Raw genomic sequence first — 17,230 nt, 5'->3', positions numbered from 1 at the left:
TAAATATTTTTATATTTCAGTAAGATGTCTAGTGAAACATCAGAGGAAACATTGAAGTCCCCTCCAAAGGGTGATTTGAAAATAACCAAAGTATATCTCATTCTGTACAATGTTTCTCTTATCATTGGCTGGGGTCTGATCTTTCTAAAAGCAATGATCTACATATCTGAAAAGAACTCTTTCTCTGGATTATACAATGAAGTTGAGTTCTGGCTCAAAGTATCTCAAACAGCAGCCTTGTTAGAGTTATTACACTCTATATTTGGTTTGGTCAGATCATCTATATTTACAACTTTACCACAAGTGGCTTCAAGAATCTTTGTCCTTTGGTTTATTGTGGATCCTCTCTTAATGCAAGACGAGGTTGCTAAAGAGAGCATTGGATTCCCTATGTTGCTGTTTGCTTGGAGCATCACCGAGATAGTACGCTATTCATTCTACGCCAATGCATTAATGGATAATGTCCCTTATTCTTTGCAATGGTGTCGTTATACGTTTTTCTTAGTGTTATACCCAATGGGTGTCACAGGTGAATTGATTTCCATTTATCATTCCATTCCATATGCTACCAAGACAGGAAAGTTCTCTATCAGATTACCAAACAAATTGAATTTTGGTTTCGATTTTGTTTGGCTTTGCTACGTCTTATATCCTGTCTATATTCCTGGATTCTATCATTTGTTTACATACATGCTGCGCCAACGCAAGAAAGTTCTTGGAAAACCGAAAGCTGAATAGATATCCTGTTATGAACTTTTGATATGATTTCATGTGATGAAAATAATGTTAGAACTTAGAGACTTTTTTTCTTGGAATATTCGCTGATTTTAATATTCGAAATTCAAATTCCATTGCTTGAATCATTCCTTCCATCGTCGGTAGTCATAGCAACAATTGACAAATAAAATAAACAGGAAAAAATATATTCCTTAGGTATATGTCTTCCTATTTTTATGAAACTTGATGCTAGGTCTTCCCAGCTTTTTTAATATTCTTTTTTCGAAATTAACTAGTTAATAAATAAAAGATTTAGAACCATTTGTATTATTTAGATAGATTATTATGAATTACGATTTTTATTTTCTTGACTACAGTACTTATGTTATATGAAACGTGTAACTTATAATTTTCTTGGAGGTGTCAATAGATTTTTTAATTCTTATGTTTCACACACACAATTGTGTTTTTATCTAAAAAGTTTAAGGTGCTAATAATACTATTGAAAATGAAAATAAAATTAGGTTTGAAAAGATTGCAAATATTTTAAAATGTTCTTTAGAAATGTTTCATTCGTCGTCTTTCGTGATGTGGACGTTCCTTAAATCTATAAATTATTAGATTTTTTTTTCTAACAATACCAATCCAAACATCAGAAATCTATGTATGGCATTTCAAGTTATTTTCTAGACCTTAATGGATTAAATGGATAGAAACATAATTAATATAATTTGATTAGTTATAGGTGAATAAACAATGACCTACTTCATCTCCACGAGAACGCCCAACTCATTTATATTCAACTTCTTTTATTTTATTTTTTAGAGGTATGAATTACTATAAAACAAAATGGAATAAGACTTTATGATAAGGTGTCTGTTCTGTGACACTGTTATAATATTGGCTATTTACAAGGATGTCGAAAAGAAAGACACTTCTATCATGGCTTCAATCCTTTGCTCCTGGTTTCCTTGCCGCTCTTTTCTATGGCCTGGTTTCTGGTTCCATGTCCTTTCTTAACAAGGTAAGAGTTTGTGCGTTATAATATTTTTTCCCTTTATGATTCTAAAGCATTGGAGATACTTAACATTAACTCGGCACATTACAAGTAGTTTGAGCTACTTTGGTAGGGTATTTATCTATTTTATGTCTTGATTACCTATGCTGGGGTCTCTTGTAAATTGTCTCTTTACAATTAGAGTACTCGATACTAAGAGGTAATGATAAACCTTTCATGACAAAATCACTACGAAAGGCCATGATGTGCATCGACCTCGACTTAATAACATTAAACGAAAAGACCCCTCTAACATCAACAAATATAATTACAACCAACAGCGAAACCGATGCTTATATCTCCTGAGAAACACTAAAAGAAGATTTTATGAATCTCTGGATGAAAAGCAAATCACTGACAATAAAAGATTTTGGAAAACTGAGCGCCCTTTTTTCTCTAATAAAGGACCAATAAGTGAGAAAATAACCTTAGTCGAAAATGATGAACTGATTAAAGATGATAAAGAAATTGCAAAAATGTTTAATGAATTCTTCATAAATATCACTGAAAAATTAGATCTCAATCAACCACCAACAGAACCAGTGCCTCTCAATGAACTTTCTGATAATATTCTTCAAAATGAAATAATGCTTTTTAGAAACCACCCTAGTATACTCAAGATAAAAGAAAAGGTATCAAACAATGAAAACTCCTTCAAGTTCAGAAACACCACCGAAGACGAAGTAGAGAAGATAATTAGTAACCTTAAGACAAATAAGTCTCAAGCGGAAAATGATATACCAGCGAAAATAATTAAAAAATACTCTCACTTATTTGCAAGCTGCCTCTCTATAAGCATAAATGACTCCTTCAGCTCAGGCTTTTTTCCCAACATTTCCAAGTTCGCGACTGTCACCCCAGTCTACAAGAAAAATTCTAAAAACGATAAAAGTAACTATATACCAATAAGTATACTGCCGGTAATATCCAAAATTTACGAAAGAGTATATCACAATCAAATATCAGAATACTTTGAGCACTACTTTGATGAACAACAATGTGGTTTCAGGAAAGGATATTCCACTCAAACCTCTCTTCTCCCAATGGAAGAGCTCTGGAAGCTAGCCAATGACAAAAAAGATGTTTTTGGGGCACTGCTCATCGACCTTTCTAAGGCCTTTGACTGCATGTGCCACAAATTACGTGTAGCAAAGATCAATGCATACGGGTTCGATTACCTTTCCACTGGGTAAGTCAAGAGTTATCTAGAAAATAGGCAACGAACTGAGTAACTGGATCAAGATCAAGGATGGTGTCCCCCAGGGATCTATCCTTGGCCCTCTGTTTTTCAATATTTATATCTGTGACCTCTTTTTCATCATTGAGGATACTAAGGTTGCGAATTATGCGGACGATACGACACCCTATGTTAGTGCTCCTACCTGGATTGAAGTAAGTGGTAAACTAAGCTCTGTAGCAGAAAAAATCTTCACATGGCTTTCGATTAATCAAATGGTTGGTAATGCTGACAAATGTCAGCTAATAGTTAACATCATTGACGACTCGCTCTATCTAAATATTAGAGAAGAAACTGTTTTCAATACCAAAACGTCAAAGATTTATGGAGTAACCTTCGATAATCTTTTGACGTTTGAATCGCATATAGAAAATCTTTGCAAGAAAGCTAGTTTGAAAATAACCGCCTTAGCCAGAATGAGCACATATCTCACTTTAGAAAAAAAGAAACGCTTGATGAATGCTTTCATTAAATGCCACTTCCATTACTGTCCTCTCATATGGATGTTTCATAGCAGGGCTCTAGAGGATAAAATCAACAATCTACATAAAAGATGCTTGAGAATCGTTTACGCAGACTACAACTCATCATTCGAAGATCTGTTGAAACTTGACAATGGTTCCACCTTCCATCGACGAGCAATTCAATCCTTATCCACAGAGCTATTTAAATCAAAACTCAATGAATCAGAAAATAAAATATTTCTCAAAAACCAATGTAAGATCAAAACGAGAAAAAGGAATTCCTTTCGTAGTAGTGTAGTTGAAAGTGAAATGAATGGAAAATCGTCTTTAGCTTTCCTGGGACCTAAAATCTGGGCTACCCTTCCCGATGACTTTAAAAAACTTAAAAACCTAGATGAATTTAAAAAAGAAATCAAGCAATGGAGGCCCACTACTTGTCCTTGCCGAAACTGTCGCACTTTTATTCATGGCGTTGGTTTCATTGATTGAATTAAAATTAATTTGTAAATAATAGTTGATCTTGAGTATCAACCTTCTAGATAGATTTGTAATTAATAGTTGATATTGATTAGCCTCGAGCTAAGTACACATTGTACTACTTTGCATCAACTTTAAAGAAAAGAAACATAAACATAAACATACTAATGCAGCGGCGCGATTTACTTCATTTAAAAGAGGTAAGATTAGCCTAGTTTCTAATCCTGATATAGAAGTTAAGTCTAGACTGAATGGGAAAAATTAGTCTGATCCTTTTGAGCTTTAGCGTGCGCGGTTGCTAATCCACCATTTCAGAACGGTGTCAATCAAATAAGTTCGAACAAAAATCGCAATCGAACCAATCGAATGTAATCGAGGGCGATCGGATAACTGCTATTCGGTTGTCGAACGCAATCGAATCTCAAACAAACATAATGGAATACAATTGAACATAATCAAAGCTTTCGAATGACACACCGTCTGGACCATCGCAATGTCAGATAAAAAAAAAACCCCTCTGGTTATTCGAAGTAAATTCTTATCCCCCTTGGAGCTTCGAATAACTGGGATTCTACGGTACTTTCAATCTGACGTTTGTGTGAAAGCTACGCGGGTCACACGTTTTGGATTCATTTTTTATAAGAACAAACTATGGCTGGGGTAGCCGGGGAATAAAAAAGTGGCTTCATTACGCATCCAAGAGTTTCAAATCTCTAACCCCTTGAAATCAATTCATTCCTTATGTTCTCATATAGTTTGTTCTTATAAAAAACGAGAATATGTGATGAGCAAATCGTGTTTGGATTCTTCACCATAGGTTGTGTTGACAACATTCAAATTCCATTATCCGGATATCGTGATGCTTGCCCAAGTTGTGATGACCTCAATTGTGGTGGAATTGTGCAGGGTGACCAAGATGTGCGACATTCCACAATGGACTTGGCAGAGGTATAATAAACGGCACACAATTACATAGTGTGCACCCCCCCCAGAATAGTGGGGGGGTTTGATGTTTCGGATCGGAAATTTCATAGAATGCAACCCCCTGGCTCTTAGTGGGGGGGGGGCTAGAACCTAAAGTTCTGGTTGGGGGCTCTTTTTCCCTAAGATCAGGGGGGGCTACTTACTCAGGGGGCGATTTGTTTAGGTCTGTTGACTGGGGGCTAACTTAACAACTTTTTCCAAGAACTAAGAAATTTTTCTTTGTACATTTTGGTATTTTGTTTGTGTAATAATGAAGTCGTACTATTGACGTTTGTTGATTAGAATTTCAAAAGAAGACATTATACATTTGGTATCTCTTTCTCTTGTGTGGACATGTAAGATTAAGACCTTGCATTATTTGAAATTTTTTTCCATTCTAACATTTTTGTTTTTTTTTGTATTGTGGTGTGTGCGTGCGGGTGTGTGATATGACATCCTATTAAGATGGCTGTAATCGAACCTGCTACCTCCTTAGCTAGTTCAAGACTTTTATCTCATTAAATTATTTTCTTGTTGTTCTTTAATAAGTTCTGATAGGTTAGTTCTATTATTCTGTAACTTTAATTTTTTTAGTTTATTTTGCTAGCTTTTTAATAAGCTTTTTGATAGTTCTAGTTTTTAAATTCTGAAGAGTTCAGAATTTTAAGCATAAATTAGAATTTTTTTTTGTATTTTGGTAGGGGGGCTGTCTATTTCGAATTTTGGTGGGGGCTAAATCTCAGGGTGGTCTGAACCTTCAGGGGGGCTTCAACCCCTCTGCACTCTATGAATTTCCAGGTGGGATTTGGAAATTTTCAGGTTTTAGGTAGGAGAAACAAGGTAAGGTGGGGATTAATTTCTTTAGGTAGGATTTTTGGTGTTTTGATAAAAGTTAATGTTAGTTTTTTCTTATTTCCAATTCAATTATAATTTTTTCTAAATTTCACACTATGAATTATAAGAGGTAGAAAATGATATCTCGCAATGGGCTACGATAAAATACTTTAAAGATTTCAGGTCAGAAGATCTTCAAAAAATTTACATCGTAAACGCTATGGAAAATATTTCCTGGACTTGGACTGAATTTTATTTAGGCTTTAGATTAAAATATCGTTTTCGTTTTAGGGGTAAAGAGTTCTTGATACCAAGTCTGTGTTTTGCATTACACACGACACTGGCATTGGCTGCTTTAGCAGAACTTTCCATCCCAATGTAAGTAGGCCTTTAATCCTCTTTCTTAAAGGATCCTTTTTTTGTTTGATCATATTCCGCAAGAACCTTCCTTTGCATTAGCATGAAATTGCCATTTTCTTTATTTCTGGTTCCAACAATATCAAATCAGAATCAAAAATCAAAAATTGAACTTTATAATCCGTGAAAAGCAAAAGTTCCATTCAATGAAAACATTGACTGACTTTCTCTCTTCAATTCGCATTTCTCAGATATAATGTTCTGCGACGCATGTTGCCATTGGCAAGTCTTCTAATGGCAAGATATGTATTGAAAAAGACGCTCTCACGAAAAACTTATGTCGCAATCGCTTTCACTGTTGTTGGCACTCTTATGGCTGGTATGTGATTATGAACCTATGACTTGAATATTTCTTGAACTCGATTAGTTTTATGGTCCCTTGCTTCAGTTAAGGATGACTTATAAATCTTTTTTTAATAACTCGAAATTTCCTTAACTTTTGTTCCTCTATGAGTTTTCCATAAACTCCATTGTTGATGTAATTATAGTCCAGAGCAGCGAGTTCTCGGGTTCTTTAGAAGGGAACAAGATGTCATTATTTTAAACATGAATATTAAAATTTTTATTAAAAAAACTTTTTAATCACTTTAGGCTTTGGCGATTTGCAGTTCAAATTATACGGTTATGTGGACGCCATTTTGAGTGTGATGGCGCAATCTTTCTACTTGACTTACGTTCAAAAGACCGGTATCGAGAAAGGTGCATCGGCTCTTTCAGTTCTTCATTTGAACAGTATTAATTGTATCCTACCGCTCATGATGTATACTTTGTGGAATGGTTCTCTGCTTCAAGCCGCTCGCTTCGAAGGATTCAAAGACTCATCTTTCAACGTAAGTTGAAATGATCCATTCTCTCTTTTCAGGAATTCTTTATTTCATCTTTTCTTGAGAATAGTTTAGGTATAAACAAAAATCAAATGTCTAAAATACTCTGAGGCTTTTGTTATGTGATATATGTTCTGATTGTTTTTTTCTGAGCCAATGAGCTTTCGCATAGAGGTGGTGTACCTTTCGGCTCACTCAGCTTTTTGATGGTGGCAGAGAAATCTACCCTTATCCATGACGAGCCAACAAAAGCGAAATTTTCAATTTTTCCACACCTTTATTTTTCAGATGTCGTTCATGATCAATGTTTCCATGGGATGCGTGTTAAACTATTCGCTTTTCTTGTGTGCAACTATGAATTCTGCTCTTACGACCAGGTAAAATTATAGACGATTTTTGTTAGGACCACTGAAGTTTGGCCTGAGGCTTGTCTTTTCGAAAGTTTTCAGGCTAATTTAGCTTTATTACTCACCTGAAGAGTGTCAAAAAACTAGGAACCGTCATTCACTTTGTCATATTTGAGATCAGACTACTCTAGATTTTCTTTCTAAGGCGCTTTGGACAAACAAGACAAATTATGTTTACCTTGTATGGGTCAGTGCTTGTTTTTCTAGGAACAACACCTATCACTATAATGCACCCCCGCCCCACTTTTCTTCCCTTCAACTATTCTTCCCTTCAACTATTCGATCACATTCACATACTACGTACGCACTGAGGGGAAAGTAGACCATTTTTTTGCATGTAAAATTCTGTGAAAGAGATAAAGAGTGAATTGCTGTCCTCGCGAAATAATAAGCGACCTTAAACAAATACATTTTTGTGTTTTTGGCTGCTCATCCTCAATGCAAAAACATAAAAAGTTTCTAATGAAGTTTTCTTTTTGAAATATAGGCCCAATCCAGACGATTGCTTTTCAATTTTTTTCGTTAGGGAGTGGAAAAAAAGTACGTACCAACAAGGGGTATAGGTGCATACGCGTTACGTACACCTCCCTCCGTGTAGTAGAGTACACGATTTTTGAAATTTTGTGCGTACGTACTATGTTGACGGACCCTTAATGCAAATGATTAACCTGAAGTGATTAAAATACTCATCGTCAATGAATACAGTGAACACTTGATGGATTCTGAGAAGTCTTTTTAATTAATTCGATTTTATTTAATCTTTAATTGTTCTTTTCAGTGTTGTCGGTGTTGTGAAAGGCGTCATAACGTCCATCATTGGTTTCTTTACTTTTGGAGGAGTGCCACCCTCCGCCCTTACACTGGGTGGTGTTTCAATGAACGCCCTTGGAGGTGCGCTTTATACATTCGCAAAATATCGAGAAAAGCAGATATTGTTGCAGAAAGCTAAGACTGAATTGCCTCTATAATGAGGTTTTTCATTCTGATTTATAAAATTGATTTTAGCAAAATTTAGGTAGGCATACCATAAAAATTATGTATAGCAAAATCCTTATTGGAAATAAGAAATGTACTTGGAATGTACCATTACCTCTCAAGTATTGTAATGGCGCCTATTTCATGGGCTTGCTCTAGTTGAAGTTTTCGTTTTTGGGAGTAGCTAACCCTTTAAGTGCCAATGTCGATATTGGACATGGGCTATATAGGAGGACGAAGCCCTCCTGTAATGCGGAAATCGTCATTTTTGGTCTAACTCGTAGGAATTGGATTGGGCTTCATGGTCAAGCAAAAAAAAAATTCAAAAGTGAGTCTTTCCAGCGAGATTTTAAGCCTAAAGGTTAAAAGAATGCAAAAATTTAACAAAGATCCACTTTTTTGAGATTTTGACCGTTTTTTTCACCATTTCTGGTCAACGAGTGATCAAAGAATCTCCAAATTTGGCCCTGCGAATTGATTTGAAGTTTTACCACTGGGCACCTTTCCGTCATTTAGTCTGGTCCGCGCAGGTGCCCAGCTTTAATTCCCCTTAACTAGCTAACCTTAACCTAGCTGCCGCCCAAAAAAAGAGGAGACTCTAAGCTATCCAACGAGCTATGAACGAACTTCTAACTCCTTCTAGATCCGGAGATATAAGCCTTTAAAGTTTGAACCAGCGATTTTCTTAAAAAACTTAGAGAAAAAAAGACCGTAGCACTTAAAGGGTTAGGGTAGTTTTAGTATTCTGTAGCTGATTTGTATGGCACTTTAGTAGATCTATTTTTACTTATCAGATTTTGGAACTACCAGCAATAAATTCCTATCAAATTCTAAATTTTGAAATAGTTTTATATTATTTATAAAAGATTCTATTTATATTTATTGTACTTTTACAATGTTGTTATACCACACTTTTTATAACTAAAGATCTAAAAAAAATCTTTACACCTCAGACTAAATTTTTAAGCTGTTGTTGTATAACTGAAAAATGACAATCCATGCTAAGATTCTGTGTCTGGGCTCTTCCAGAGAATTTTCGTACATGGGGGGGGGGGTGGAGGATATATACTGTCCAGGGGGTCAACTAATGCTTGTCCGGGGGGTTAGACCTGCTGTCTGGGGGTAAATTACCAAAAAATGTTATATCCTCAACCCCCCCCCTATATTCAATTTTTTCTGGAAAAGCTCTTTATAGCAGTTCCGATATTTTACATTTTAGGTTTTAAATCTAGCTTAAATTGTCTTTCAACTTGATGTTAGTTTTTCGTTCACGACAAACATTAACTAGTTTTCCAGTTCAATTCCCCTTCATTCTCTTCCTTGGTCTCCCTCCACCACTATTGTGATCTTTCTTCGAATGGCGTTTCCTAAATTTACGTTTTGAATGTTGGAAATTAGCTTTAACATCACAGTAACGTTCTCTGATGTCTTCTAAAACGATTTCTAATATATTAACACGGTCTTTGAAATCCAACGAAGGTTTGAATTGAACTTTATATCGTCCATTTCTTGTTGTTGTTAATTCCCAACAATTCTCAGATAATAAAGTCGACAACGCTGAATTAAATCTAGTCTCTGCTTGCTCATTTTCGCTGATTTCTTCGCTCTTTTCAATTTCTAATGACGTATTTTCTTCGATTGGCATTCGGTTTGCTTTTCGTTGTTTCGCTCGATAACAATCAATCCTTGTTTTGATCTCTTCCTCCATTTTCTTTCATTCCTCCATTTTTTTATAGCTTGAAGACTACTTTTTCTTTGAGCTTGTTTATATTCGAGCAACCTTGAATATGTATTTCAGCCTTAGTTGTTCATGTGTAGTGTAGTTCAGCCCTTCTGCACATTTTCGGCATTCTGATTGTCTAATCTTCGGAAACAACAGAAACAAAACACTAATTAAACCGATTAATGAGCACGTTGGTTGATCACTGCATGGTGAAAAAAGCAAAATATCTGTGGTTGAGACGATTTCTCTTAAAATCCAAAATATCAGTCTTTAATCTTTATGCGGGATAAATTTTCGCAGTTGAGCTCACTCAACACTCACTGTGCTAACAACACTTAAAACCCGAAAATCCTGCGTCAAGAATAGGTCCAAGACTTTTCGTTATAGCTCCTGTCCACTTCCAAGGGACAAACGCTTTTTCAAAGAGTGTAAAAAATACCCTTCTAATAATGTTACACGTTATTTTTATTATAAGAAAAAGCTATATAAATTGTGAAAAACAAGTTAAGAACATTTTAAGGCTTTATTGACTCAAAACACCTTATTTCTTAGGAAAATGGTCAAAAGTATTCACAAAAAGGTCAAAATAAAGACATATGTCTAACTCTCAAACTGCAAGCCTTTACACTCGATCATATACTAGTTCAAAAGGATGTTGAACTTTTTCAACCCGCGGCGCATTCAGTACTCACCTTTTTAAATGAATTTGAGGATAAAGTTTAATGTTCAATCGGTTAAATTCTGAACTGAAGGGGGTACACGCTTTTTTATAAAAATGGTGTTTTTCCATATCCAATCCATGAATATTCTTAACCTTTTGGGAAATATAAACCTAGAATTCTTAGGTTAGCACCTAAACCAACCTCGTTCCCTGCGCATCATCAGCTTTTTTATGCTTTAATTTAACTATATGGCGCTAGATAATTCTCTGGCGTCCATCAGTAGTGTAAATAAAGCCTAGGATACACGAGCACGAGGTTGCACCTAAACGTGATCTAAATTAGGCGTTAAATCCAAACAAATCCATGGGGCCAGATGAACTTCACCCAAGGATGCTTAATAAGGAGCTCGCTGAATATATTGCAGAACCGCTTTTCCTTATAATGACAAAATCTCTCAACGAAAGTTGTCTCCCAAACGACTGGAAGCATGCTAATGTTTCACCTGTTTACAAAAAAGGAAACAAAAATATAGCTGAAAACTACCGTCCGATTAGCCTGACATCCATTGTGTGTCGAATGATGGAAAAGATTCTTAAAATACATATTATATGTCACATCTAGAGCAAGAGAAACTACTTTCTAACAAGCAACATGGTTTTATCAATCGCCGATCAACAGTAACACAACTGCTAAACTATCTAGATGTGTGTACCGAAGACATTGCTAACGGTAAAGCTGTTGACGCAGTATACTTTGACTTTGCAAAGGCATTCGACTCAGTTCCCCACCAAAGGCTCTTAATCAAATTAGAAGCCTACGGAATAAGAAATAAGTTGCTTGAATGGATCAGATACTTCCTGAAGGATCGATTTCAGATAGTTAAAGTAAATGGAGCTGAATCCGAAAAACAATTAAAGTCTGTCTCGAAATAATTTGCAGCTGGAGAAAAACATGGCTGTAACTTTTGATAGAATTCGAATCAAGTTGCGATTTTGTGCTCGTTAAAAAGATATTCGTGAGTGGAATATTATCAAGTAAAAAATTTTGAAAAAAAAATGAAAATGAAAATGAAAATGAAAAATGAAAAAGAAAAAAGTCAACTTTTTGTAGAAATGTGGTATAATAATTACCATTTTCACAGGACTGACTCTTCAATCTTTGATCATCATCACTGTCAAAAAAATTTTCAAAAATATTCATTCAATCAAAAGATATCAAACAAAGTTTATTGCTGGTTGATCGACAAAAGGCTGTTTTTTTGTCGTTTTTTAACGTTTTTTACTACTTTATATAGTCAACCAGCAATAAACTTTGTTTTATATCTTTTGATTGAATGAATATTTTTGAAAAAAATTTTCACAGTGATGATGATCTAAGATTGAAGAGTCAGTCCTGTAAAATTGGTAATTATACCACATTTCTACAAAAAGTTGATTTTTTTCTTCTTCATTTTTCATTTTCATTTTCCTTTTTTTTTCAAAATTTTTTACTTGATAATATTCCACTCACGAATATCTTTTTAACGAGCACAAAATCGCAACTTGATTCGAATTCTATCAAAAGTTACAGCCCGTTTTTTCTACAGCTGCAAATTATTTCGAGACAGACTTTAGTTCTTAGTGGAGTACCCCAAGGTAGTGTCCAAGGGCCTACCCTTTTCGTTCTATACGTCAACGATTTACCGGATTCAATTAAATCACAACTCTTTCTATTTGCTGACGACACTAAACTTGTCAATAAAGTAGAATCAATTGAAGATGCACTTATAATCCAGGAGGACATCGATCGACTACAGCAATGGTCAGATACGTGGCTTTTAAAATTTCATCCCGACAAATGCCATGTACTAACGTTAGGTAAGCCGAATATAATTAAACATGTACATCAATACACACTCGGAGGAAATTTACTGAAACATGTACAATTCGAAAAGGATCTCGGAGTTATCTTTGACCAAAATCTCTCATTCGACCAACATATATCAAACCAAGTAAAAAAGGCAAACTCAATGGCTGGTCTAATTAGAAGAACCTTCACGTATCTCACTCCTGAATTATTCCGTAAACTTAACATAACATTTGTCAGGCCCCACCTAGAATATGCACAAGTCATTTGGTCACCAAAACTGAAAAAACACAAAAAACTTATAGAAGGTGTTCAGCGGCGCGCTACAAAAACGGTTTGAAACATGTGGACGACTATGTTATGAAAGCAGACTACAAAGAATTGGAATCCCAAGTCTAAAATATAGGCGTGCGGGTAAGTGATATGGTTGAGATCTTTAAACATTTAAATCACTATGAAAAATTGTGTGTTCCTAAGAAATTTAACCAACGAATAAGACCAATGAGAACACATAATTCTGAACTGGTAAGAATTTTCGGGAACGATGGTGTCCGTGGACCCCAGAGCAACTCCCTTTACTATCGGGGCATTCAACAGTGGAATAGCCTACCTGAAAAAGTAGTTAAATCATCTACAATACAAGAGTTTAAAGAAAACCTCGGTCTAGCTTGGAAAGAGAAAATGTTTGAGTATGATTGAAATTGTCACTATTGTTGCATATCTGTTTGAAGTTAACCTTTGTAATAAACCAAACCAATGTATGAGCGATTTATAGAGGCCCATGTGCTTGCACAGTGGCCTGGAAATCTGTAAAACATTATTATCATTATTGCCCCGCAGGGGCTTTTGTTGCTTCACGTAGCGGACCTGCTCGCCAGAAAAATATTCATATTCATATTCATGTTTCTTCCGATTCTGAGCGGGCCGCGCGCGGTTAAAAAATGTTCGCGCGCGATATCTCTTTTGCTGCTACTTGTATTGATTTCCTAGCTATGCACGGACAGAGAAGGTAGCTTCCCGTCTGCACTGCCAGTCCACACAGCTAAAAGCTTTCACAAACAACAAACAGCACACAAGATTTTATTTTTGCTTGGTTAATATCTTTTTAACGTAGTTGCTCAACTGGATTTACTTGAGGGACATTGTTTGCTACTGAATGAATAACTATCAAACTACTGATATTAGATCAAACCTTATACAATTGTCAGAATGGACGATGGACATCTTCAATGACAGTTTGTTACACCCACACACAGACAGAGTGTTATGCGCTGCTCTAACGAAACTCTGCTGATATTATAAAGGCATAGACAAAAGGGAAATTGACCGTTAATTTATATTGTTTACCTATATAGTGATTTCATTTTGAAGGAAATTAAATTGAAATTTTTGGTGGAAAGACAAAACCCAGAGTACCCTATAATTATATGGATATTGCATGCGCCAAAAGTAATTTTTCAAAGAGTAAGCCTTGCGCCAAAACGTGCCAAAAACTGGTACCAACATCGAGTTTCTTACAAAAGGTTTAGTGAGTGAGACATGCCAATGAAAATATACTATGACTAACATGAACTGATTCATTCTCGTGGACATTTGAAGCACAGTGTTACAGCAAAAAAAATGGTTGTGCATGGGAAGCAGCGAGCAGAAAAAGGTAAACAGAAGCGGAAAAAAAGCGGAAAACGATGGATTATGAAGTATTTGATGCTATTTTGTGAAAAATTCTTTACGCCAATATTGAAGCTTAAAAAGCAAACTTTGAAAATGCTGTTTATGTCACTGTGTCAGAACGGTACTTCGATATGTAATGTATGCCAAAGATTTTCAGCCTCATATTATGAACAGACTCGAACACTCTCTCTACTAATACCCCCACGGCACATTGTACCGTATTGATGTTGAACGCAGGAGTATACTTTGCTCAAATCAAATCTGAACAAACTTTTTGACTTTTTAGAACCAGACGTCCAATAAAATACAAACACAATGTTGTACCTACATGTGAAGTGAAAAGTTTTTAACCATGTTGACGGTGGTTGCAACAGGACACGGTATCTGAAATTTCCCCTGGCAATTTTGAGAGCAACTATCAAATTCATATCTTTAGTAACCATGAAGAAATTTTATTCTAACTGAAAACTTTTTGCAGAAACACGTATAAAGATTGTTAAAGTTTTTCAGATAATTTTCAGTAACCTTTGATACAAATAAATTATATCTACAGTATGCCACCAGTCCAAAGTTACTTACTTTTTAAATTTCAAATCAAATGACTATATTCAATTTCATTTTCAAATTCACCTTTTAATCTGCATATTATGTATATTCTTTATGAAAAATGAAAGGGAAGCACTTTCAGTTTCACAGTACACATTCTTATGTTTGGGTTTTCAAAAGGGATTTTTATTAGATTTTTATCTTGTGATTGAAGAAAATCAACTTTGATATCATTCTAGTTCTTAATATGTTGCGAAACCTGTAATGGTTTTAATTTAAGTCACTTTGCATCAGAAAGGGTAGATTAAACATGTTTTTTTTGGATTGACACTTTCGTTATGTATGGATCTTACTGAGAAAATTTTAACCGCATCGGCTCGTGCTTCTTAACTTTAAACAGCTCTAGTAACATTGAGCACTTTTTATGAAGACTCATTTCACCAATTTATAGTCTGATTATGATTCCCATGCTCTCTTCATGAGTAAGTTCCTCTGGGCTAATATCTGCTATCGGCGGGGCATTCATAGCGACAGCTAATTGCTAGTTATTATTAAATCTACACGCTCTTTTTTGCCCCGCAGGGGCTTTTGTTGCTTCACGTAGCGGACCTGCTCGCCAGAAAAATATTCATGTTCATGATTCAGATTCATGTTCATGTTGTTTCTTCCGATTCTGAGCGGGCCGCGCGCGGTTAAAAAATGTTCGCGCGCGATATCTCTTTTGCTGCTACTTGTATTGATCTCCTAGCTATGCACGGACAGAGAAGGTAGCTTCCCGTCTGCACTGCCAGTCCACACAGCTAAAAGCTTTCACAAACAACAAACAGCACACAAGATTTTATTTTTGCTTGACTAATATCTTTTTAACGTAGTTGCTCAACTGGATTTACTTGAGGGACATTGTTTGCTACTGAATGAATAACTATCAAACTACTGATATTAGATCAAACCTTATACAATTGTCAGAATGGACGATGGACATCTTCAATGACAGTTTGTTACACACACACACGACAGACAGAGTGTTATGCGCTGCTCTAACGAAACCCTGCTGATATTATAAAGGCATAGACAAAAGGGAAATTGACCGTTAATTCATATTGTTTACCTATATAGTGATTTCATTTTGAAGGAAATTAAATTGAAATTTTTGGTGGAAAGACAAAACCCAGAGTACCCTATAATAATTATATGGATATTGCATGCGCGGAAAGTAATTTTTCAAAGAGTAAGCCTTGCGCCAAAACGTGCCAAAAACTGCTACCAACATCGAGTTTCTTACAAAAGGTTTAGTGAGTGAGACATGCCAATGAAAATATACTATGACTAACATGAACTGATTCATTCTCGTGGACATTTGAAGCACAGTGTTACAACAAAAAAAATGGTTGTGCATGGGAAGCAGCGAGCAGAAAAATGTAAACAGAAGCGGAAAAAAAGCCGAAAACGATGGATTATGAAGTATTTGATGCTATTTTGTGAATAATTCTTTACGCCAATATTGAAGCTTAAAAAGCAAACTTTGAAAATGCTGTTTATGTCACTGTGTCAGAACGGTACTTCGATATGTAATGTACGCCGAAGATTTTCAGCCTCATATTATGAACAGACTCGAACACTCTCTCTACTAATACCCCCACGGCACATTGTACCGTATTGATGTTCAACGCAGGAGTATACTTTGCTCAAATCAAATCTGAACAAACTTTTTGACTTTTTAGAACCAGACGTCCAATAAAATTAATACAAACACAATGTTGTACCTACCTGTGAAGTGAAAAGTTTTTAACCATGTTGACGGTGGTTACAACAGGACACGGTATCTGAAAATTCCCCTGGCAATTTTGAGAGCAACTATCAAATTCATATCTTTAGTAACCATGAAGAAATTTTATTCTAACTGAAAACTTTTTGCAGAAACACGTATAAAGATTGTTAAAGTTTTTCAGATAATTTTCAGTAACCTTTGATACAAATAAATTATATCTACAGTATGCCACCAGTCCAAAGTTACTTACTTTTTAAATTTCAAATCAAATGACTGAAATTATATTCAATTTCATTTTCAAATTCACCTTTTAATCTGCATTATGTATATTCTTTATGAAAGGGAAGCACTTTCAGTTTCACAGTACACATTCTTATGTTTGGGTTTTCAAAAGGGATTTTTATTAGATTTTTATCTTGTGATTGAAGAAAATCAACTTTGATATCATTCTAGTTCTTAATATGTTGCGAAACCTGTAATGGTTTTAATTTAAGTCACTTTGCATCAGAAAGGGTAGATTAAACATGTTTTTTTGGATTGACACTTTCGTTATGTATGGATCTTACTGAGAAAATTTTAACCGCATCGGCTCGTGCTTCTTAACTTTAAACAGCTCTAGTAACATTGAGCACTTTCTATGAAG

General features: G+C 35.3%; 2 protein-coding genes across 2 annotated transcripts; both read left to right on the top strand.

The window, feature by feature from the left end:
• Window positions 1-59: 59 nt before the first annotated feature.
• LOC136798524 (very-long-chain (3R)-3-hydroxyacyl-CoA dehydratase 1-like) lies at window positions 60-1,169 on the top strand. The gene has a single exon (XM_067055155.1). It carries the CDS (start codon window positions 154-156, stop codon window positions 736-738), a length of 585 nt encoding a protein of 194 aa, XP_066911256.1. The 5' UTR covers window positions 60-153; the 3' UTR covers window positions 739-1,169.
• Window positions 1,170-1,546: 377 nt separating this feature from the next.
• On the top strand, window positions 1,547-9,331 carry LOC136798530 (uncharacterized). The gene is made up of 7 exons (XM_067055160.1): window positions 1,547-1,741; window positions 4,770-4,900; window positions 6,041-6,127; window positions 6,358-6,485; window positions 6,758-6,996; window positions 7,279-7,367; window positions 8,176-9,331. Exons 1-7 carry the CDS (start codon window positions 1,634-1,636, stop codon window positions 8,363-8,365), a joined length of 972 nt encoding a protein of 323 aa, XP_066911261.1. The 5' UTR covers window positions 1,547-1,633; the 3' UTR covers window positions 8,366-9,331.
• The last annotated feature ends 7,899 nt before the right edge of the window (window positions 9,332-17,230 follow it).

This window comes from Clytia hemisphaerica, unplaced genomic scaffold, assembly GCF_902728285.1.
Source record: "Clytia hemisphaerica strain Z4C2 unplaced genomic scaffold, Clytia hemisphaerica genome assembly, whole genome shotgun sequence".
In the NCBI taxonomy this organism is placed as follows: Eukaryota; Metazoa; Cnidaria; class Hydrozoa; order Leptothecata; family Clytiidae; genus Clytia; species Clytia hemisphaerica.
Note: the sequence above shows the minus strand (reverse complement) of the source record. Positions and strands in the feature narration are given on the sequence as shown.

What these genes read in the sequence shown, in the direction of transcription:
- LOC136798524 (XM_067055155.1), top strand. Translation starts at nt 154, where the DNA reads ATGATCTACATATCTGAAAAGAACTCTTTCTCTGGATTATACAATGAA.
- LOC136798530 (XM_067055160.1), top strand. Translation starts at nt 1,634, where the DNA reads ATGTCGAAAAGAAAGACACTTCTATCATGGCTTCAATCCTTTGCTCCT. An exon ending in GCAGAACTTTCCATCCCAAT is followed by an intron (nt 6,128 to 6,357) that starts GTAAGTAGGCCT and finishes CGCATTTCTCAG; the next exon opens with ATATAATGTTCTGCGACGCA. An exon ending in TCAAAGACTCATCTTTCAAC is followed by an intron (nt 6,997 to 7,278) that starts GTAAGTTGAAAT and finishes TTTATTTTTCAG; the next exon opens with ATGTCGTTCATGATCAATGT.